The sequence below is a fragment of the Caloenas nicobarica genome, chromosome 7 (assembly GCF_036013445.1).
Source record: "Caloenas nicobarica isolate bCalNic1 chromosome 7, bCalNic1.hap1, whole genome shotgun sequence".
Taxonomy (NCBI): Eukaryota; Metazoa; Chordata; class Aves; order Columbiformes; family Columbidae; genus Caloenas; species Caloenas nicobarica.
The window spans coordinates 31,845,486-31,870,453 of record NC_088251.1 but is presented as its reverse complement, the minus strand read 5'-3'; the positions used below and the strand labels follow the sequence as shown (position 1 = coordinate 31,870,453).

The following is a 24,968-nucleotide window of genomic DNA, read 5'->3' as shown; positions in this document are numbered from 1 at the left end:
ATGTTCTGCTGGTCAGTCTCTATGATAAAATGTGTAATTGAAAGAATGCTATAGAATACATACAAGGTAGCAATTTAATATGAACTTGGGTGTTTGGGGTTTCAGAACTTTTGTGCTTCCTCCTTGAAAATGGAAATATACCTTTAAAATAATTTCTTCTATATGTTTCAGTAAGATCTTTGTAAACGTGGAATAGTGTTATTTTAATGGAGCAGGAATCATTGTATTTCTTCTTTATGGTTGTGTTTTTGTTATTTTCTTAATGACTTTTTTTTTTCCCCTTCCTTTTCAAATTAATTTAAGCAAGTACTTAAAGCTTTTTTGCTTTTTACCTTTAATTTCCAAAATTGCTGTCAACCAGTAATTTCTTTTAGTATCTACTGTTCTGAATTAGGCTTTGAACTAATGACTTAGAGATGAGAATTTTGAGCGATCCATCCTGAGCATTTTCTACACTGTCTGTCTTGAAGTACTGGAGTAAAATTAGGCATAATGTGTTTGCCTGTTTGTGAAATTGAATTTTAATAAAATTGTAACAAAATTCTGAATTTCAGATTCAGAGAAGATGGCACAATATTTAGAAGAGGAGCGACATATGAGAGAAGAAAACTTGAGACTTCAAAGAAAATTACAGAGGGAAATGGAACGTAGGGAAGCACTTTGCAGGCAACTGTCAGAAAGTGAATCCAGCTTAGAAATGGATGATGAAAGGTTTGTATTTTCCAGATATGTTGGCATTGAGCTTGTTAATCAATACTTTTACTTCTTTTTGAGTATTATAGAATAAGTATTTATAGAAATCACTTGTATATGGGTTTAATATAGGTGTCAAATTTCAGCATGATCCAGGAGTATCTTCAGTAGAATTGTATCAAACTTGTTCAGAAATTGCATTAGTTTTAACAGAAAGAAAATATTTGTATCTGAAGATTGCTTAAGGTTTTTATCATGTATATTGGAATAAGTATAGCTGTGGAGTTGAGATTCAGGATAATTTGATCACAGTACCTTCGTTGTGCCCCCAGCTTCATAACTGCAAGGAATTCTGTGAGGCAGGAGCAACGTCCTTACTTGGGCCTAATTCTTCCGTTGTAAAAAGTAAAATGTGTTCAGCCAAATACAAGGGCATACTGTGTAAAGCCTTAGAGAGAGGAAGCATTTCCAGAACTGTTGGCTTGTCCTTGGTGTCCAAACCATAACATCCTTGATTTTTCTTTTTTTCCTCTGTTGCAAGCTGCAGTGCTTGCGCTGACCTTACAGATAGTCATGAGTTTTTCATGGTTTAATATGATGCCTTTTAGTGTTTTCTCATGCCATAGTCATATGACAGTGTTATATCTTAAAAGAGGTTTTTAAGTACACTTGGAATAAACATTCTTATTTTTTTGTCAAACTCTCATTATTTTGTACTGGTTTACATTATTTTGGATTTATAGTAGTCCTTTAAAAATTTTTTTTTGATATGGAGATGTTTCTTCTTGGATCATCAGTATATTTGTTATAAGCCATAATTTACCAGAAACAAAGTACCAGGTATTTTGTTTCAAGGAGCACCCTTAAAGTTCAAGGTAGTGTTTTCATTTTAATTAAATAGGAGGCAACTGACATATATTACAGTAGCATCTGGTATTAAGATGTAGTGAATGCTATATAAATTAAATTGCTAGAAATGCAGGATTCTGGTGTTTGAATCTACTTTTATTAGCCTAATCTTTCCTGCCGATATTTACGTTATAATGGAAATCCAGTAAAAATCTAAATCTATGTGGATTACCAGTATTAATCCAAAAATGTAGAGTATCCTAATAATTTTTTCGTCAACCAGTTGTAGGTAGTAGTAATCAATAAAATGGGGGAAAGTTTGGTTAACTATTCTGTACTTCTAAGAAATGTCATTGTCATGTTGGTTTTCTTGGTACTACAAAGGCATGACAGAATCGCTCCAAAACAGATATTTGCAGTGTAAGTTGTACAAGGTAAAAGGAAGCACAAAGCTGATACTAGAGTGGTTAGTCTTAGGAGAACTGCTTAGGCAAAATAATTGTGGAACTACATGCAGTAATGATTTCTAAATGTAAATTTTTGTCAGCTTACATTGTCTTCCTGAAAATGATGGTGGTGATAGATCAGAGATCCATTTTTTTCAGTTGCATTCTGTTAGCTGACATTATTCAGGTTAGACATGAGTAAGAAATTTTTTACACTGAGGGTGGTGAAACACTGGCCCAGGTTGCCCAGAGAGGTGGTGGATGCCCCATCCCTGGAGACACCCCAGGCCAGGCTGGATGGGGCTCTGAGCAACCTGAGCTGGTGAACATGTCCCTGTCCATGGCAGGAGTGGCAGTGGATGAGCTTTGAAGGTCCCTTCCAACCCAAACTATTCTGTGATTCCATGATACTTATTTTTTGTAAATGAAGATGCTTTACTGAATGCAAAATACACAACTGTTCCAAAACTTCTTCCTCCTGACTAGCAATAGCTTTGTCTTCTCAATCCTCCATCCTATTCTCTGGAGTAGTAAGGAAATACCTGAAACCAGGAAGCATACTAATGGTGTGCTGCTGTTCCATATCACTGATCCAGGTACTAGGATTATTTAAAGAAAATTGTCTTTATGTGGAATAAAGTACAACTAAATCATAAAGACCACAGCCTTTCTCTCTGCATTACCAGTTACTGCATGTTGCAGAGGTAGCCTAGTCAGTTCAGTTTCACTAACCTTGCCACTGGTAGCTCTTTAGAAAACTTATATTTAATTAAACTTTAATTTGCCATTTGGTTATTTTTCCATTGTTCTCTATTGCAGCTACTTTTATTACCTGATCTACACAAATTTGAACCAACTTGGGTATCACTACAGTGTACTGCCTGTGTTAGGTGTTATGGCTTAGTAACTCTGAATATCCGAGTTAAAAATTAATAAGATGCAGTATGAAAACATCATTCAGATAGTTTTATGAACTGGCTCACAGACCATGAAGCAGTCATCATTTTGAGTTCCATCAAATTGGAATACTTTTAATGCTGCTCCATGTTGTGTATTTTTTTCTGTGATCTGGAAATAAACGTAGCTACTAAGAATTTCTGAGAACACAGTGGTAGAAGGGGAGACCAGGAGGAGTCAAAGGGCTGTTAGGTAGCTGATTTTCCGTGCTGCTTTGCTGTGTCAAGAAACACAGCTAAATGTAACAATATAAACCCAGGCGCACTGGTTTGCGACCATATCTGCAGGAGAAGGTGGACAGGGGAACCTCTGATTAGACAATGACCGAAAAGTCTAGGTGGAGAGTGCATAAGCAAGTCAACCTGAAAGCTGCCAGCCTGGTGCTGTGGAAAAAAATACATAAAGTTACTTTTGAGATATAAACAGTAAGTGGAGCAAGTAGGAGCGATTGGCACAGTTGTTACCTCCTTTTATATAGCACTTGATGGCTGTGAAGAATCTTCACTGTATTCAGTGAGTAAAGTACAAATAAATACCGCTAAAATTATTACAGGTATGAAAAAATGCCTTGCCTGAGTTTCTAATCTGTTCAGTTTGTCATCGTGAAGTGTGGGAGGTGTCTTGCAACACAACCTAGAAGTATCTGTAGTGAGAGAAAGTCCTAGGTTCAAAATGTTTCTCTGTTCCAGTGGCAAAAGGCACAATGAGCACATGGTTAAACAAGGAGACCAGCAGAATTTAAGTAGGAAACAGGCCATGTTTTAGTCTGTGGGGCTGATCAGTTTTTGGAACAAGTTATCGATACTTTAATGATTTTAGTCGCCCCTTTTCATGATTTCAGACTAGTGCCGAGTACCCTTCTGGAAGATACACTCCAGCCAGACAACCTATTGAGTTCAATTTAGAAATGATGTGTAAAATGCAAGAATTTAGTATAGGTCGGATTGGATGACATGATTTATACCTCTGGCCTTAATACGTGCTATTCTAATCGTATGCAACTTGTATGGTTTTAACTGCAAATAACCAAGATAAGTCCAGCTATTTCCATTGAAAATTAAACCAGTATCTGAGCCTTCAGCTATGATGAAAGTTCCTGTCATGACTTCCTAAAGGTGACTGGTCCTTCGTTAATCTAATGTGATTCTTATAGGAATTGAAAAGACCACAGTGAAACATTTAAAACACGGCACATCTTAAAAGGTTTGATCTAATTATTCTTTGCCTTTTTTTGTTAGATATTTTAATGAGATGTCTGCACAAGGATTAAGACCTCGCACTGTGTCCAGTCCTATCCCTTATACACCCTCACCAAGTTCTAGCAGACCTATATCACCTGGTAAATATTGAACCCAGTTTCTAAAATTATTGTATGCATCACATAGTAATGTGCCCTATTACTGTATTTGGGTCAGTAGCCTTTCAAAGCTAGTCTGGAGAAAAAAACATCACAAATGTAAGAACAGTTTTGCCTTAGATGTCTTCTAGTGCAGCCTGTTTTCAGATGGTTCTGTTTTACACTGTGAACAGATATTAAAGGTCAGTTAAGTAGCTATCACTTGAACTTTTATTTCTTTTTTGCTGTCTTTTTCTCTTTTACTATCTCTTCCCCCACCAAAATGCATGGTTCAGACAGATTTCTAGAGTTTGGTGATGAACTAGTAATGAGACTGCTATTGCGCTCTGAATCAAAACTTCTTATAGAAGTCTAATCTTGAACCTGTTGGAAAAGTCAATTTCATTTTCTCTTTACTAGAGAAATGGTTTTCGTATTTCTGCTATTTTCTATTGTAAAACAATAACTATAAAATTAAGAGTTCCTGTCTCTAGTACTTTGTATAACAAAAGCAAGTTAACCTTTCCTGAGTTTTTAATTACTGAATGTCAAAGGAAATGTATTTGTGTTACTAACACATTTATTTACTGAAATGTAAAATCCCTTAAAATTGCACTTGAATATGTATTAAAAGTTGTTGACCATGGATGTTATATGGCGATCACAAACTCACTTGTGCATAAAGAAGCAGATCCTGCATGCCCTGCTTTCCAAGCTCACCCTTAGAACCTGTCAGACAGAGCCCTACAGTAGGGGCAAATGAGATGTGCTCTATATTGACACATTCTGCAAGATGGGATTGAGCCGTTTTATTACACAGATCTGCTAGAACCTATACAGTGTCTTTAAACTCTTTAATTTTCAAGATTGACTTCAGTCTTTCAGAAGGATTCAAAATAGTTTTCATCCAGGTGTTTCAGAAGGAGTAAGCACGTGTGAAAACCAGCTGTGGCCAGAAACCATGTTACAGTGTTAGAGACGAGAGTGATGATAGAGTTTTTCAAAAGGTTTATTGGCTTCTGAAATGAGCCAAATCACTTGACTTTCAGTGTTTTGCAAGATATGTTACCAAGAAAATGAGATATGTTTTCTTATTCTTTTCCTGTAACTGGTTGTACAGAAACATAGTCGTGCTAACAGCTGTTCAGGAGTAACTACTGTGGACGTTCATGGTTATACAGGTGCAACCTTCATAATAATGCAGTATTCAACTGCACATTGTATTTGCAGTCCCCACAGTGATTATAATTAAAAGTATGTGTAGGAAAAATTGTCTGGTAACTTAACAGGCTTGCGTGCTAGATTACCTAGAAATGCACTCAGTTTCGATGCTGCTCTGTCAGTGCAGGAGCCCTCTGTCCGTTTGTTCCTGCATTGGGGCTGAAGCACATTTCTTGTTCCCTGTGGATTTCACTTCCCATCAGTAGTTGACAAAAGAATGCTGTGGTCTAGTGGGAATTACAGCCCACAGACAGGGGATGCTGGAACACAGTCTGAAGCAGAGTTAAAAATAGCACAGCTGAAATGATCATCTCTAACAGAGTTCACAATTTTGGTAACGTTGGTACAGTAAATGTTCCAGGCTAGCACTCCCGCAGAGGCAGCTACGTTACTCTCCTTCACATCTTATAAATTAATATCCACAGTTGGGAAGTTTCAGATTTCAGAAAAATAGAAGCAGCAATTTGTTAGAGAATTAATAGGGAATTTTGTACAGCTCTCTGGGATATCTGAATGTAGTAATGGATGAAAACAAATAGTTTTTTGAGAGTGCTTTATATCTAAATACAGTAAGACACTCTCAAAAATATCAGCACAGAAAAATACAAGTTATATTTTGCATTAAGTAATTGTATGACTTGGCATGTTTCGTTTGGCGAATGATATGCCTGAATTTGTAGAAACGTAATTTGAAACCAGTCAGAAACGCTCTCAATTATACGGATAACCAGTCAGGTTTAATGAGTCAGATTCTGGGTTCCGAATCCCAGAGCCTTTTGTGCTTGCAGGGCTTCAGATGCTGCTTCTGAGGAGTCTTCCAGGCTGAGATACTGCTGAGATTTCTAGCACAGTGCATGGAACTTTGAAGATTGTGGAAGTATTGCTACCGCTAGACATCTGGGGATTAGTTACTCTAATTACCAATTAGTCTTTAGCGTAGATAAACTGTTATATGCTTTGGTTGCAGAGATGAGCTACCTTGGATGTATGCGCACTACTCTGCTATTGGTTCTTTGACTGCCATGTAGACTTGCATTTGTAAAACTTTCGGAGCTGGTTTATCTAGAAGCAGTCCAAATTGCAATGTTGCAAGAGTGACTTAAAGTGTATTTGTTTTGCCTTTTATTGTTCTGAGCTCTTGTCTCTGACTTGCAACACATTGTCACCTGCCTGAACATTGGCTTATTTCTTTGTGCTTACAAAAGCACTTAGTTATAGAGCATGTGCTGTACAGACAATTAAATTGTATGGTCAAAAAAGCAGATTAATTTTGTTAATCTGCATTGTTTAACTGCTCTAAAGTGACAGTGATTCCAATGGAGTCACTTTTAATTTGCACCAGACATCCATTGGGTATGTAACAGAATCGAACTTAGATGGAAGGAAGCAAGGGGAGTATGTTTTCTTTTGTGACTTTATTAGTGATCTGACACGTGGGTTTTGTTTTTTCTTCCCTGCGTGCCCCTTCTCCCCCCACCCCCCCCGCCAAGATCTTGTCTCATCAATTGTAGTTACAAACACAGGTTCATGCAGTTGAGGACAGAGCTGGGTATAGGTGCATACTGTAGCTGCAGTGGCACCTTTTTGCATTGGTTTAGTGTTGAAGAAATGTGAAAACTGTTAAATCCAATGTGGTGTTATAAAAGCTTAATAGACCTTTAGAAACACTTTGGCCAGAATTCTCCAAAGCAGTTGCTGGCCTCTAATACTAAATAGCTGAGAGAAGTCTTGTCTCCTGCCTCACTGGTATTTTTGTCAGAATGCAATAACGAGCTAAAGGTTTTGGAAAAGGTGGTGTTTTGAGAAATACTCAAAATGTTCAGAACATTTCAAGGTCTGAAATTTAAGCATTTTGCAGTTGCTTTTTCTGGCTATGCAGGTACTCTGCATTTTTATAAAATAGTTCTTACAGAAAGGAAATATTTAGATGGAAGAATGAGATATTTGTGCTTTTGAATATGAGGCTTTCCCTAATGTGGATAAAATAAGTTGTAATTTTCAATGTTAGTTGCTAGGCTAGTCCAGCTAGCAACTAATCCCAGACTGTTTTAACTTTGCAGCCTCAAAGATCTTTAGGTCCCTGCCTATAAACGCCAAGGCAAACCAGCCTGAGTGCAGGTGTGGTATGTCTTGGAGGAGCCCCCTACGTTCAGGTTCTTTGTGGAAACTCACAGTGGCTCAGTGCTCGATGGCTTCTCCAGGCACAACCTCGCTGCTGCTTCAGACTGTATTTTGTTCATTTCTCTGAGGAGAAATGGAAGGCTGGATGGAAATACTTGTGGACTAAAACTAAGCCTCATGCTGTTTATGTTAAGTGAGAAGTTACGTTTAACATTGTTTAATGTATGTTTTGAAACATATGGTAGTTTACTACAGGAAAAGAACTTAATTTTGCATCACGCTTTTCAGTACAATGAGTATTTTTAAATGTCTTATCTGGCAGCAGTTACCATTTCTTAACGCATTACTAATTCAGAACTAAAAAAGGTTAAAAAACCTCACACTTTAGTTTGTAATATAAACAAGAATGTTGATGTTATCTTGTTATAACAATTTTTAGGTCTGTCATATGCAAGTCACACAGTTGGTTTCACACCACCAACTTCACTGACTAGAGCTGGAATGTCTTACTACAATTCCCCAGGCCTTCATGTGCAACACATGGGACCATCCCATGGTATTACAGTAAGTATTTAAAATAGGAAATGCTTGTTACCAGTGTCAGTTTGTTTGTTAAAAGTTGTGATCGCTTGTCCTTAAGCTTTTTAACAAAACATTTTTGTAAACGTTTGTTTTTGTCTCCTTACTCCAAGATATCTATTGCTGCTTTCTTCAACCCTGATTTTTCTCTTCACCCCTCAGAAACTGATTCTTTTGGGAGCACCTTATTTTCTGCAAAAGAATAGGATGTATTATCATCTTAAGGACAGTAATAGGTATCATCTTATGGATCAGCAGGCAGGGTGTGAGAAGTGATGTTCTAAGCTGCTAAACCTGGCCTGGGAAGTAAAAACATTGCTTTCGTTTTTCTCCTAGTCTCCACCATCTGACGGATGAGTCATCTGAGGTTGCTCCAAGGTCAGGTTTTCTTCAGGATGACACACAATGCTACCATCATGTCACTGTAACAGGCAGTTAACTCTTATTTTCTATTCTTATTGGCAAAGAACAAAGTTAATATAAACATTTGTTAGGTCAATTTCTTGTATCTTTCAACTGGATTTATTTCCTTTTGATGCATTTCTACTTAATTGTGTTTCTTCTGAATATTTGTGGAGTTTAATGAACAAACAGAGCCTAAATATTAACCATTTGGCAAAATACCTTATAGTTGTTGTATCAAGACCGTTTTGATTTTTCTCAACAGGTATGGTAGTATGTAAATATCATGCAAGGTTTTTGCCTATACTTGTCACTCTCAAATGTGAAAACATGTTTCAATAGAATTTTTAGTAGAATGCTAAAGTATGGCCGCATCTAAAATCAGCTAGGGGAGCACACAAATGTAATTATTAATTTCACGGAGAAAAGATTAGTGGGAATGCTACAATGATGGGTAGAACAGGAGGGAAGCTGGAGCTCAACAGGAAGGTAGAATCCTGCTCCTGGTTCAGCCCACTGCTGTATGTCACATGAATTAGTTGCAGGAAGATCTCTATGCTTCTGGAAAACCTGGAACTCAATTTTATAAATAAGTTTTTTTCAAGGAACTTGTTCTGTTCAGTACTCTTTCTGAAACTGTAAATTAGTTGGTGTCACATTGAGTCACTATGAAAAAAATAATCTTCAGGACAAAATACTAATTGTTCTGAGAAAGGTGTTGATAAGTAGCTCTTGACTTTCTCTCGATACTAAAACCAGGTCCCTTCATGTTATTAAATGTACACAAATGCAATAAATGATTTTAAGTGTTTCAGAGACATCAGTCAGTTGTCAAATATCCCTTGGCTTTTCACATAAAGCATTAATCTATTGTACATAGTTTTGCAGAAAAATAGATACAATATACATTATTTGACTAAACTGCAGTTTGATTCTTGACTCTTCATTTTTGATCTCCATTACAGAATAAATTTACCTGTAGTGCATTTGATACAGCACTGTAATCATGCTTCTCCCCAGAGCTGATCACCTGTGGTTGATTATTAGTTGTGGGTGGGTGGTTGGTTTGTCATGCCATGAGGTTCCTGATTAATGCTAGTTGGATTGGTAAGTAGTGAGCATTTTTTTGCAAAAGTGCAGAAGCTGTGTTGTGAAGTGTAATTTATATTTTTACATTGCTAACATTAAAGAAGATTCATCCCCCCTACTGGTATGTGGGTTTTAAGACCGTGTTTAAATGTGCAGGTTGTTGAAAATCTGTGGTTTCTGTTGAGGGGGGAGCTCTCTAATAACTTCTTCACTCCTGCAGCCCAAAGGATTGTAATTTTTGTTGTTGTTGTTGTTCTCTGAAGAACAACTTGTGTTATGCTTTGACCTTGCTCTGGTGTGCAGGCTAAGAGTCTTTCAGAAAGCTGGAGATTCTGAGCAGACTCTCTAGCACTGGAAACATTTCTACCCACGCTCAGGTACTACATAGTTGGACTTCATAGGCCAGCAGTGTGAAGTTAAGGGTTCATCAACACTTAGCGGGTGGGCAAACGCAACTGGGAGGTGCTGTCTCTGCAGCATCTCTCATTTCTTTTCGGGTTGCTGGTCATCATAGGTGGACGTATGTTCAGGATGTACGTCTGGTGCTCATTTCCTGCAAGCTGACAGGAAAGAATGCGTGTTCTGTTTGATCTCAGGAGCACTTCCCCTTTCCTTTGCTACTGTGTTTCAGAGTAATGTTTATTTTATGTAAAAGTTGTATTTTGATTCTTGCAATGTTCTGAAATTGATTCTTCCCACATAATTGTTCACATCTTTTTGTGTGTTTTGTTTTGTTTTCCCCTTTGCCAAGCTCAGTACACTGATTAGAGGACTCGCACCTAATGTTGTTCAGCAGTGTGTTAAACATAATTTCAATATTTGTTCTGCAGAGGCCTTCACCACGAAGAAGTAACAGCCCCGACAAATTTAAACGTCCCACTCCTCCTCCTTCTCCAAACACGCAGACCCCAGTGCAACCGCCTCCGCCACCACCTCCACCACCTGTGCAACCTCCGGTCCAACCCGCAGCATCACAGGCAGCCACTTTTCAACATTCAGTGCATCCCTCCTCTCAGCCTTAGTGCATGTGCTCAGCAGTCTGATGTCAGAAGTGGACTCATAACATGGAGCAGTTTACTAAAAGCCAAAGGCTTACTTGGCATATTTGGATTTGACTTATTTGCACTGAGGTTATTTAGGCTTCACTGTTAATTGTGTTGTAAACGTTTGTATAAAATGCAGCCAGTGTTGTGGGTCTACAACACTAACTTAACAAAGTTTTGCCATCAGTGTTTACTTGAACTACATGTATGTCCATTCTCTGGCTGGAACATTTGCTACTCTGTTTGGTAATACGGCATTATGTCGTTTTGCTTGGCTCCAAAGCTTCATTTTCCTGGCTTTTAGGTTTGTAAAATTAAAGGGTACCTTTTTATATTTTTTCATGATAATTTGCAGAAAATTAAAGGCATGATGGGCTAACATGATAAATTCTGAAATATGACAGTTTTTACCAAGCTTATGGAAAATCAGCACTATGTTTCAGTCATTGGAAGTAACAGCTTCTCATGCAAAAGTGAGTCAGACACCCCAATCAGTGCCCAAGACACATACTTTATTGTATTATGTACTAAATAAGCTTAATTCAGCACACAGGACACATCCATACTTCTCCTGTTTAAAAGCACCTCAAACGTATGGTACAGTCTGAATTTTACAGTGAGGGAACTGGCTTGTTGGAGTCTGTGGAATGTACAATTTGTGAACCTTAAGATTTGATGATTTCACTTGACATTTGCATTAACCTGTAAGCTGCCCATACTATGTGATCTGTCACAACTAACTTAAGTGTGGTCCTGCCCACAGGTTACTGATAGCTGAATAAAGTGTGCTCTTTGATTTTTTTTTTATTTTTTTTTTTGCTGCAGAAGGCAATGTGATTGTAAAGAATAGCTGATGATAACTTTTTTCTTGTTAAAAATATATTAATTGTGATTCCCCTGAAGCAAAGTTTCAACAGGTATTCTAAATGTTCAAAAGTCTGTTAGAAAATAAGATATAAGATGAGCATATAGGAATATATTGGCACAACAGCCAAAATGTTGTATTGCTTGGTAGAAACAGAGTACAAGAAAGTAGCACAACATGGCACTAATGAATGCTTATTTAGCAGCCTAAGCCGGTACAATGTATAAAGAAATGTATTCGGAATACATTCTTTCCATTCATTTAGCACAATAAATTGGTTTCACTTTGCAGTGGAACAAAGTCTCACTTCTTGATATTGACATCTTGCTCAGTTACATTTTTCCTGAGGTTCCTGTTGAGTGCTGAGGTTTATATATTATTGATTTTAAGTAGTTTACCTCATATATATGGATATGTGGGCCATGGAAAATGACAAGAGAATGTTTATTTTATGAGAATATGTATCTGGCTATAATCAGAGCAGAACATGAGTAATTTATCTTTTGTTTACAAAAGTTTGTTTGACATGCCTAATGCTTTATTAAGGACATTTTTTAAAGGAAGTACAGCATGTTGGTAGTATACTAACACTTGTACATCTGTTTTCGTGTTTGCCACTCACCTATTCAGTAAGAATTGCAAACTGAAAATCTTTATAAAATTAGTGCTCTAAATCAAAATAGCAACTTAAAATAATGTTGTAAAAGGTTCCGCTTAAGGCAAAACTAGAATTTCTTCACTGTAGATACGTAGTTTCATCTCTGAGAGAATTTAGAGAAATGTATATGTAGTCTATTACACGTTTCAAACCAATATGGGATCAAGTGCATTATCAAATTACATTAGTTATGGTAGTGAATCTCCAATCAAGTGATTCTCAAGATTGTGGCAGACCTAAAATTTGACCAGTGCTTCCATCTGAAAATAATTGACCGTAGCAGGTGCTCACCTTTCCATAGAGGAAGCTCAGCTGTGAGCATTGTAATGAATCAGAGCTCCTGAAACAGTGGTAGGATTGCATGGGAGAAAGTAACAGGCAGGCAGAGGTGGGACTAAGGTCAAGACAGGATTGGTTTAGTTTGACGCTTGTCCTTTTGTAAACAGAAGACGGAACAAATATATTCTAAGTAGGGTTCCAGCTCAAGTATACCACTATTTGCAATGGTGCCCTCCTTTCTGAAGTGCTTTGAGATTCTTGGACCTACAGCTCTACAGAGTGCGAGCTGACAGTGGTAGTATAAATGTGGGGGGTGGGGAAGCCTTTGACAGTGTTGTTTTAAGACTATAAAATGGAAAATTGCCTAGACTAATTTACGTTTGAAGCATATTCCAAAACTGAATTTGTGTAACCCAAGTTCAGCTGCTGTTATAAAGTGTCTTAGTGAACTCTCCTTACTATTCCAGTGGGACTGTTACCAGAGGAAAGTAAAGAACTGACAAATGTATACTGAATCTTGAAAGTGTAACAAGGCACTGAATTAGCCTTACCTAACGAAGAACATTGAACGAACATTTGCTTGCAATCAGAAGTGGTAAACTCTCTTTGTAGACCTTTTGAATAAGATGAGAAATTGTGCACAACCATCTCCTAATAAATGTAAATGGATTTTCATTTTTCCTTGTGAATTCTAGTCATGAATTATGATTCCACAGCTGTGATTTTATCAGATCTCCTGTAGACTGGAGAGACTCACTTGGCAGTGAGGTCCAGCTTACTGTGAGGACTTAGGTGCTTGGACTCTTTATCTCAGAAGGACCTGGGTGGGTTTCTCTTGTCCTTTTCATTCCTAATGCCTGTCAGTTCCACACTGCGTCATCAGTAGTTGTGTAAGGCCACAGAAGCAATTTTTAGGTGTGATGTGAGTGTACCCCTTTACAGCTGAAGGTTTGAAACAAATATATATCTTCTAGCTCTTTCACCTATGCTTTCTTCTCTGACGATCAAGCAGGTCTTTTTTTTTTTTTTTCTACTTTTTCTCTCAAGGGATCTGGCTTGGACACTGGAACGCAGATGATACTCTGTAGAGCATTAAGAGTTTATTTTATCCACAATTTGTTCCAGAGAAGTTCATTGGAAGAAGAGGTGGGACTGTTCAGAGAGAGTTTTCCAGCTAACAGCCAGATAAGATTGTCTTAATTACATGTACTCCTCTGAGAGCATATTCCCAAGGGCAGAAAGGACTACCAGAGTTTTTCAAGAAAGGGTCAGTGCTTTTCTCTTGGTAATTGCTGTGCTGGAGCTGAACAGAGCAGGATTCCTTTCCTGTTAAAATGTGTGTGTTCAGGAATCGGTCTGCCTGGGTGGAATCCCTGTGCACTTCAGCTGAATGAAAAATGCAGTCTTGGAAGCAGCAACAAGAAAGCTTCCTGGGATCTACACAAGTTCTGCTGCCAACAGGAGACAATATAAACTCTATATATTTTGTTGAATAAATGGAAACTGATCATGGAGATGAATAGAAGAGCCTTGAATACTTTGTCAATCAAAGAACATAGTCTCTCATCCTCAATATTGATTATTGTTTACTAAGAGGATGCATCCAGGGACATTGTTTAAGACTTCTAGTGCTTCTTCTAATCCTATTACTTAGTTTTACAAGCAGTATAGTTTGAATACTGTTCAACTCTTTGATGTTTCCTTTTTGTTTCAGTCATGGCAGTCTATTTCTTTTTGATCCTTGGGAGTCTACAGAGCGTGGACTATGCAGAGCATATTTCTCCAGTTCAAACCATCTCATAAGAAACCAGAACATTTGAGTGTAAGCTATAAAATTATAATACATGCATATGTTACAACAAGTTCCTTGAGGGGAAAGGTCTGTCCTCTTGAAGAGAGCTCCTAGTTACCAAATGGACTGTATGCATAGAGACAATCTGGTTTCCTCAGTTCCCTGAGGAGCTGAATTCCTCTCCCAGCCCTTTTCAGATTTGGACTGGAGTTCTTAATCATTTAATTTTTTTTAAATTCCACGTCTCACTGTAGTAAGTACTCAGGATATCCTTCATGTTCCTTTGTGTAATAACCACTAGTCCCAGTACAAACAGAGGTTAAGAGTCACTGCCACTTCGTGGGCTGGAGGAAGTGACTGAATATGCCAGACCGTGGCCTTTACGATGCAGTCGGAGTTCAAGTGCTCATATCATGATTTTATTTTTTAAGCATCTGTTGCATTTTGGCACTAGCGCTGTGCCCTGAAGAGGAGATAAAACTATGGAGTTGGGTGCTGCATTAACAGCCAGCTACTACATTAGGGAGAATAGTGCTTGTTCCTGTTCAGTTAGTTAGGCTCCAAAGAAAAGTACTACCTCATCTTTAGGTTGGGATGATGTGGCCGCAGTGTCAGGAGAAATGTAGCTGTGCTTGGTTTTTTTCTGCACGTATTGCCTGTATAGGAGTCTTTCCTCATTGGAATTGGGCTCCAGAGGTTATAAAGCTTTTGTAGAGGAGAAGTGGGGAGTTAGGACAGATGGCTGAGTTTGAGAAAACTGTGTGTCCCTGTAGTAAATTGCTGCTCAGAGTACTCTTTGGCTAGGCCTGGGAATTGCCTGTGCTAAAACTACTTTTTTTTTTTTTTTTTTCCCCGTGTTGTTTCCTTTCAAAAAGTTCTGTGTTGCAGTTCTTTAAGTTCCTGCCATTGTTATCTAAGTAAAAAAAAAAAAAAGGCAATTCCCCTTTCCACAGAAATATTGGAAGTAGTCTTCTACATGCAAAGGTGGGTTTTCTCGTAGTATAAATTAATACTGTATCTATAAATGAAGGTGTTTTATTCTAGTGGTAATTCTAAGCTGTTCAAGGCACTTTAGTTTGTGATTGCTGACTTTTGTTTTGGCAGGTGTTTCAGATGAAATCTAAGCCTCCTGTGGAGGAAGAAAAAAATCACCTGACAGCTGTAGACTGTTCCTTTCCTGCAGAAATACAGCAATTTCCTCAAATGCAAGTAAAAATGGAACAAGCATCCTTGAGCTTTTCTGAATCTTATATTTAGTTTCAACACCTTGGTGATTGCTCTTGTCTCTTTAGAGAATCTACAAAGCCTCATTATAGGTTGGTGGGTATCTAGCTGGTTGTTCCTGTGTTTTGCTGATCCTAGCGAAGGAAGCCTGTTCAAATTCAGATCAAATGTATGAATCCACTGGTTAACAACAATGGTCAAAGTGCAGATTTGTTGAGCATGAATCCAAGTGATGAGTTTAAAAGCATTACACTGTGTTGGTGTGAATCGGAGCTTATCATTGAATGAACCTCAGATATAAAGCAGTTGTGTTTGTTTTTTTTTTTTTAAGCAGGTTACATTTTATTCCTGTATTAGCTGTATTATTGCTTTGTTGTATATCTCAAGGTGTTTACATGTTTGTAATTGTTACGATGTGTCTGTAATCAAGCTCATCTGTGCCTTCATGCAGACTTCCAATAAACACTTGATTTTTTTGTACTTACTTGTATGGAAAACTATGAGGTGGATGAATGTTTCCTTCTATTTGTCAGCCTGTCATCACTGAGAAAGAGAGGAAGAAAATGAGAACTCGGAATCAGAGAAAGATATATGCGTGTCTTTATTTTTGCTTGTCTTTGATTCTAGTTGGGCCATTTCTGGTATTTTCACTTAAATGGCTGAGTGGGGAATCTGGGGATTATCCTATTTGCATAATAAAGTTTGCATAAGAGATGCTTCCCACTTCGGATTAGATGAATGTTCGAAGTGTAATCGTGCGTGCTTGACTCCATCAGTTTTACTTCTATCTTGGAAGATTGCAGTTGAATTTCTTGAGCTATTATTGTGGGAAAATTCCAGAGTATCTTTCTCCCCCTGAATTAAACATGTAAGTTTAACCTTTTACAGCTGCCTTCCAGGGAGGGTGCAGGGTTTTTTTGCCATGGGAAGAACTGCGGTATCTTTTGGTCTGCTTACCTCGAAGGTACTTTCTGATGATTTGGGTTAGGAGAATAACAGAGTTTCATCTTTTTTTTGAGTTTTTCTAAGCTCATAGGGACAGAGATGTGTATTTCTACAAAGTTACAGGAAAACTCATCTTGTGTGTTGAATCAAAATCAGTATCCAGGAGTACAGTTGCTTTTCTAATTGGATATAAAGTATGAGAGGAAGAGAAGGGGGGAAAAATGCCTGTATTAAGGGGTATGCTGTATATTTTGTAGTTCAGAAAGGAGTGCTTTTGCTATTTCTTTGTAAAAGGGAAGGTTATAGTATCTGGTGGTCTACTTCAGCTTTTCTTGATTTTCTTGTAATCGAACCCGATTGCAGTTAAGTAGTTCTACTATTGATGGATTCACTCATTTTCTAATGGAGATTTGTCTTAGGAATCCATTATTTCTACTGTTTTGACATCTTATTAAAACATTATTTATTATATTTAATAATCAATATTAAAGCATTAACCAGTTAGAATTTCTGGATATCTTTTTTAGTTGTAGTGAGTGCTTTCTTTATACTGGGACATCGTATTAGCTATCTCTGGATAGAAACAGAGAGGAGAAAAGCAGCCATAGTGTATTATAACTGCAGTGTTATAGCTGAATTATAAACTTTGCATTTACAGTTAGATGCCTAAAGACAATGGTATGCATTTGTGAAAATTCTGTGTGTACTTTGTGTCATCCATTGTGAAATCTGTTTTTATCACCTTTTTATTGTATGCGTTCATTCGTCAACTTAGCACAGAGCTCACCTGTGTGGCATACTCCAGAGCTTTTGTGAGGATTATTTGCTGTACCTGGCTCTATTGCCAAGTTTCTAGGCTTAGATCTTAGTCTCAGTAACACTTGCTGTGCTTATCCTGCGTTCAGTGTCTGAGTCTTGCTAAACCCATTGGTTGAATCCACTTGTCTGTCTTGTTTTTCAGCTGTTGCCCAGGCACATCTCTGTGACCGCACGCTCTGCTCTAGTCAGCCCAGGCCTCCGCATGCAATGAATGTCAAGCGTGCTTTTCCATTTTGGCCAGTAAAAGCCCTGTGTTATGGTGGTGGCAAGTTCTTGGGTACAAGGCTGTGGAAGTACTTCAGTGAATGCTAATCTAGCTGATCCATGTTACTCTGTTCCTAAAACACGTGCCGTATTTGGTAAAATGCTTTCATTCTCCTCTCTCCACTGCTGCAGATGCTGAGCAGTTGGACACTGACATAGCCGGTGGGGCTGGGAACTGGATGAATGAGCTGTGTTAGTGCTGTCCATCTTCAGCCATGTCATTTGTTTTTCCTCTGGCGTCTGTCTGAACAGAAATGAGTCACTTGAACATGCATGTCATCGGTTTAATTTTAGGTTGCCTTGTCCAGGCGATCTCCCCTTTAGATGGTTCTTGTGTATTTTTTCTGGTGCTTGTCCCCATTTATAAAGGAAAGCAAATTCCCAGCATTGCAAGAGTTCTCTTAGAAATTCTGGTAAACTGCTGAGAGCAGGCTAACGAGCGATGCATTGCAAAGCAAACAGTTTTAATAATCCTTCCTGTATGTAAAGATGCTGGCTTGGATACCAGTCTGTTTCACGTGCTTTTGAGGCTGTTCCGTACCTTTCAAGGTATACAGTATATATCCTTCAGCCCAGAAGCATGAGGAGGTTGAAGTCAGTCCTGCATTCCCCAGGTGGAGACTGAAGGTATGTATAAAGACCATTGTATCACTTTAACGCAAAAACACTAAATACAAGTATTGTGGAGGCTGAGATGGGACCCTTGCTTTCGAGTCTCAGTGGTCTTCATGAAAACCAGCTATGACTTTACTCCTGCATGGAGAAAAGTTTCTTCATGCTAACCAGTGGTGATGTCTGCTGTGACAAAGTTCTTTTCATTTGGGTGATATGGAGCAAGATTAGAGTATTTACAATGAAGAATAAAAAGCAAAAGCTGAATACAGGTTGTGGTTGCTGAGTGGAACACGATTCATTCCTAAATCTTCATATGTGTGAAAACGCTGTACAGTATACTGCTTGGGTTTTTTGTTTTTGTTTTTTTTCTCTAAGGATTGAGCAAAGCCTGGCATGTAAATTTAATGAAACCAGAACAGTGTTATGTGGGAGTCTCAAGTATCTGTGGTGTGACCATCTCCATCCTTCCTAACAAGGAGGGAAATACTGATGTCTAGTGGGACTGATTTAAACTTCACAGCATGAATGCTTTTCTTTGTCACAGTAGAGATTAGTTGGAGAAGTTACAGGAACCTCATGGTGTAGCCAGCATGGTCAGGGATCACAGTATGGTAGAGACCACTTCATAGCTTGAGATCCCCTTTATAATGGAGTTTTATTTCACCCAGTCACATTGTGGAATGTATTTCTGGGGCTGCACTTCAGAACTATACCACTCATACCTCTCTTTTTCCTCAGTCCCTATAGTCACACTCTGGCTTTTCTCCGGTAACTAAAGGCCCCTTTGATCCGGTGGGATAAAGCAGTGTTGCGAACTGGGCTCTTACCATTCTGGATCTGAGTGCGTTTTGACAGTTACTGCTGAATGAGACAGGTTGTAACTCCACAGTGAATCTTAACACCGTCTTGGCTGTCAACAGCAAAAAATAAATGGAGAAGGGTTCAATAATGAGTATTTTATCTTTCTGCCTGGAGATGGCAATTTAAAATCTGCTGTGACCTGTCTTTTTTTTCATGCTTCCTTAAATCATCTGATTTTTATCTGGCTCTTCAACACATGGTATCTACTTTTGCTTATTTTTTAGGCAAAGAAGGAATGCTAGTAATATGAAGTAATTTTGCAGCTCAGCTGAGATCGGTACCTGATTTTCTTTTGAACATGCAGACTTGCTAATCCGAATCAGCAAATAAGGCAAATTGTTTTGGATCACTTGTATGTGAATTTTTGCAGTCGTTGCAATATGGAAAGTGTTGAACATTTTTTTCTGGAGTGTGGCTTTGCAGCTCGGGGCTGTGCACACACAGGTGCTGTTGGAACGCCCGGCTGGGGGCTGTAAGGGTTGGAGCCCCCACCGCTGCCCAGCTGTCGGCAGCGTTCTGGCTCTGCAGAAACTGAGACGGCAAGAATTTGCAGATGAAAGGCCAGCTCAGCAGCCCTTTCCCGTGGGCTGTGCTCCGCGGCTCTGCCACTGCACGGTCTTGCCTGGTTGTCCTAAAATCTGAGAACAAACCAACATGCCATAATGGCCAAAGAAAGCACCTGTTGGTTTGAAAATGACACTGGACCAAATCCTATATCTACAAGCGTGTCTAGTATGGTTGTATGACACTGATAAGCAACTGAAGGAGCACATTAGAGTGTCGTGCTGCCACGATGAGCAGAAGGAAAACAGAAGGACCTGGTTGAAAGAGAAGGGTGATATTTGAGGCTAAGAGAAAACAGGACAGGTATTCAGTTACCTTTTGACTAGCCCTTTCCTCTCTGCCTAGCTAGGACTACAAAAACCATCCTCTACTGGCTGTGAACAGCCCTAAGCTGAATAACAGAGTTTTTCTTACGCAGCAGTGCTGGCACCAGGAAGTGTCACAGCAAACTCCAGTCAGATCAGAGAACTGGGTGAACTTTGGAGAGACTGACTTGCTGGAAAGCCAGGAGCAGAGAGGAGAGCGGAGGGCAGCGCGACCGAGAGCTGTAGGAGCGCTTCCAGTGGGGAAAGGGAGGGAAGGAGCCCTGGGGAAATCGCTGGGATGGTCAGTTACCCCAAAGGACCGAAAGCTCTTGGAACTGGTGGTGCAGGAGCCAGGACATTATTTCTAAGATCTTAAAGGCTGCATATGACCCGTGGCAATGAAGCACCCCTCTTTACCTGAAATAGGTTATAACTTATGTTTTGGTATATACTTGAGCAAATGAGGGAAGAAAAGATTGACGGTGAGTTTGGGGGTTACTCTCCTGCTGTTACATGTCTCGTAGATCTAGATCTACCTTATCTTGGCCTCAATGTAAGTAAAAAAAATATTGCACAGCCTTGGTGGTAAAGAAATTGCAGTTCCTAAATATGGTCAAATCCACAGCTGTGGTGTTACCTATTGGCAAAGTCTTAATTTTCACAGAAACTGCAGCTAGAAATGAGTTTCTGTGGATGGGTGATTAAAATGATTAAGGCTTTTAAACTTAATATGCTCTTGTGTTGCTTTTGCTTGTCAGGACATATTTCTGTATAATTTTAAAATCCTCTGTTCACTTTTACTGCACGGAGATTTTTGCACCAGATTTAGTGAACTGCAAATGTCATAAGTTTTATTTAAATTTATTTTCCAGAGTTTTCTTTCCAAAATAAGTGTTAACCATGGCAACATACTAAGGAATTAAACCTGTTAAAACTTACTGCATTCCTCACACTATTAAGGAACTCTAGGATTAGTCTGGCTGTTGTCTTGAGTGTTTAATTAAGGATGATTTTAATGCTGTCAGTTCCTGAACATAATTAAGGGTTTTCAAGTTAACCGTGTCATATTGTGAAAAGTCATTAAGTTTCTTTAAAAAAAAAACTTCTGTGTAGACTGAAGCATCTCCTCCTATTAAGTGTGTATAGATTGACTGTGTGTAACTGAAATTAATATCTGAATTAAGAGGGGAACTGATCTTTTTAGCTGAAACACCCCAAGAGCTTCCCAGACATGCTCTGGGATTGCTGTGTCCTTGTTCCAGCAGTCTCCTTGATTTAAGGGATGATGTATTGCAAGAACAATTCGTGAAAGTCAGGATTGCATGATAAATCTTTGGTTTTTTATTTTACTCTCCATTTTACAGAATGTTCATTTGAATCATGAAACAAATCATTATGAGCAATACATGAAAACAGATTGGATGTGCCAGGGGAATAACAAGGGCGAAGAGAGCACCATGCGAACAGATTACTTGCGTTTGCATTGCCTGATAACTGAATGAGAGGGAAATCCAGCTTGTTTTTTAACAGGAAATGGAACAGATTTTGGTACTTTTGCTAGAGTTAAATAGCTTGGGGTTTTTTCCAAATACTTCCACTTCACTCAGTCTTTGCAGATCTCTGATCTTTTGAAATATTTGGAATATTCTGATTCTGAAACTTTTTCTCAGTTTCAGGTTTCTGTTAAACATATGAAGATATTTCAATTTTCCTGGGTTACCTCTTTGAAGAGAAAATATAAAAGTAAGCAATTTTCTTTCCCAAAGAGACCTAATATTTAGTTGATCAGAGTCAGGATGCCTCCTGATAGTAATAAAATTTGCTCAGGATTCACTAAAGATTTACTAGGTGAAGCCATTAAATGTTGAATAAACTGTACGGTCTTGCCTGATTATCCTAAAATCCTGTTAGAACTGATTGCAACTGAGACAGTCTCTCAGGCTACAAAATTCACATCTTGAATAATTTATACTGGCACAAGCAGCCAAAATTGTAGCCTGGTACTTTTGTGTGTGTGTGTGCACAATATGATGAAAGTATACTTAAACCTCTTGCCTTTGTTATTTGGTTTGGGTGATTTGAGGTTTGGTTTGTCTTCTTTTGGTTAACACGCTGCCAGGTTTACTTGCCTGCTCCTTGCTCCTCTTGCAATTCTTGCTCTTTGGTCCATATTGGGTTTTAGCAATCTTCTATAATTGCTGGGGCAGCTTTCTGTTACTAGTGCAGAACTATATTTTAGAGTTTTTTCTTTAATGATAACGAGTGTCCTGTAACTTACAGATGATAATGAACCTGCCAAGCTTAGCTGTCATGCTATAGGAGTCTCACCTGCTGCTAACAGTACAATTTCCACATTCTCCCATCCTTTTCAGTTATTTCCTGTCTTCCAAATTCCTGTTTTTAAAACTGTTCTGGAAAGAAGAGTTTGTAATGGTTTGCTTTTTTTTTTTTTTTTACAGCACTGCCACTTGCATTTATGAATTGCCACCTGATCTTATTTAAAATGCATTAATGCAAGGAATATTTTAAGACGTAATTCAGCAAACATCAATGCACCTTTGCTTAGTTCCCCGAAATACTTGGATTGGAAAGTGTCCAGAAGAGGCTACGAAGTTGGTGAAGGGTTTGGAGAGGAAGCTGTATGAGGAGCGGCTAAAGTCACTTGGTTTGTTCAGCCTGGAGAAGAGGAGACTGAGGGGAGACCTCATGGCGGCTACAGCTTCCTCACCAGGGGAGGAGAAGGGGCAGGCGCTGATCTCTTCTCTCTGGTGACCAACGACAGAACCCGAGGGAATGGCAGGAAGATGTGCCAGGGGAGGTTTAGGATGGACATGAGGAAAAGGCTCTTCCCCCAGAGGGTGGTGGGGCACTGGAACAGGCTCCCCAGGGAGGTGTCACAGCCCCAGGCCTGACAGTGTTCAAGAAGAAACTGGACAACACCCTCAGATACATGGTGTGAACTGTGGGGTTGTCATATACAGAGACAGGAGTTGAACTCGATGATCCTTGTGGGTCCCTTCCAACTCAGGGCATTCTATGATGCTATGACTTGTTGAGGGCTAAAATTGGCACTTACCTAGATATTGTGGGTCAGCCATGGTTCTTGTTCACACTGATGAAATAACTAAAGTGAGGCTATTTTGGACTTAGACAAACAGAAATGAGAACTGAGTTGGGTTGCAAATTCCAAATGGATGAGTGGCCTTCGAAATTAGTTTTGATGTCTTCTGCACCTTCGGGAAAATTTTATAGTGGTTTCTAAACTGAACGTGTCCTCCAAGCCTCAGATCTCAGAGTTCAATGAAAGGCACCGCAGTGTTCTGCAGGGGCAAAAGGAGCCAGGACTCTGTTCTCTTGGCATTTATGCCCTGATACTAACATTGCCCACATGATGCTCAGGCTTAATTTTCTTCTTCTGCAGCAAATCCCCCCAAATAGAGCAGTCAATAAAAGCCTGATACTTCTACAGCTTTCCCATCCAAGTTGGCCTAAGGCTGAGGTGGGAAGAGGTCTCAGTGAAGAACAAGGATTCAGCAAAGACATTTTTGTTTGTTTTCCCCTCCCAAGGGTTCCTGGCTGTGTCCCTCCTGTTTCCAGAGCAGTTACACAATTGCTGTAGAACTTCAAATATGGCTTCAAGGAAGCCATGAAGGATGTTTTCTATTGCTCGACTGGAGAAACTTAAGGTGGTCTGTCAGCCTATTCTAGAGCAGAAAACTTCCCTCTAAGGAAAAGAATTCATTTTCTGCAAATGCAGCTTTACGTCAATGTTGACCAGTTCAAATTTATGTAAAAATTGTCACAGTTCCCTAGTTTGTTACAACAAACTTGTACTAAGCAAGTTTACTTCTGAAATCTTAAAAAAACATTCCTTGCAACTACATTAGTTGCTTGTGTTGCATAGCAAGAGTATTTAAGTGATCAGCAAGATAAAATTACTTTTCTTAGATAACTTTTTCCTGTAATCTTTCCATGTCTTCATTACTTATATGGGTAGTGTAAGGAGAAAACAAAATGCAAACTCGCCTTTCAGTCTTGTAAAAGTGAAAAAGCAGTTATAGATTATAATTTTTCAACCTAAATGACTGCTACATTTCTTTTGCTACAAGTTTTGTAGAAGGTTTGCGCATGATGTTTGTTTTGCATATGCATCATAGAACGGTTTGGTTTGGAATGGACCTTCAGAGCTCATCTAGTCCAAACCCCTTCAATGAGCAGGGGCGTCTTCAACCAGATCAGGTTGCTCAGAGCCCCGTCCAGCCTGGCCTTGAGTGTCTCCAGGGATGGGGCATCTACCACCTCTCTGGGCAACCTGGGTCAGTGCTTTTCCACTCTCATTGTAAAAAATTTCTTCCTCATGTCTTAGATCTTCCCTCCTCTAGTTTAAAACCATTGCCCTTTGCCATGTTGTAACACACCCTTCTAAAAAGTCAGTCCCCATCTTTCTTGTAGGCTCCTTTTAAGTACTGAAAGGCTGCAATAAGGTCTCCCTGGAGCCGCCTTTAAGTAGGATAGCATGATGGAACACTAGAAAGGTACATAATTAATATCCTAAATAAATAGAAAACCAATTTACAAATCAGCATTTGGAAGTACGCAGCTGAACAGTCTATCAGACAGTGGTTACACTGGTGGTACAGTTCATCTGAAGACCTGCTTCAGGTCTTGCCCATTATGGGGACCTCTTCAGAAGACGGGGGTGTGGACACATCACATTGCGTGTTTGCAGTGACAGACAGACTGGGTGGAGGGAGGTGGTTCTGCCGCTAGATCTGCATCTCCTCAAACAACATAAGACACTTTCCTTGTCAGCATAGCCATGATGACACCAGGGGGATTTGTAGTACTTCATTGGCATCTCAGGGGAAATCTGTGTTCTTTGTAGCTTCTGCAATCTTATTATTCCCTTTCACACAAACCTGAGAGAAGATATAATGACCCCACTTTGCGTGGTCAAACAGCACGTGACAAACGTCAGTCTTTCTGCCTCTCACATGAAGGGTTAAATTATAACTACTGAAGTATTGCCTTTTAAGGCTGC

At 39.0% G+C, this 24,968-nt stretch overlaps 1 protein-coding gene across 1 annotated transcript in view; it reads left to right on the top strand.

Moving 5' to 3' along the window:
• The window catches only part of CCDC6 (coiled-coil domain containing 6), a 50,509-nt gene extending 34,291 nt beyond the window's left edge, over nt 1-16,218 (top strand). The window contains exons 6-9 of the mRNA XM_065639356.1: nt 555-711; nt 4,184-4,284; nt 8,063-8,187; nt 10,524-16,218. Of these exons, the coding sequence (XP_065495428.1) occupies nt 555-711; nt 4,184-4,284; nt 8,063-8,187; nt 10,524-10,715 (575 nt within the window). The 3' untranslated portion in view covers nt 10,716-16,218. The remainder of the gene's footprint in view (nt 1-554; nt 712-4,183; nt 4,285-8,062; nt 8,188-10,523) is intronic.
• Nucleotides 16,219-24,968: the final 8,750 nt, after the last annotated feature.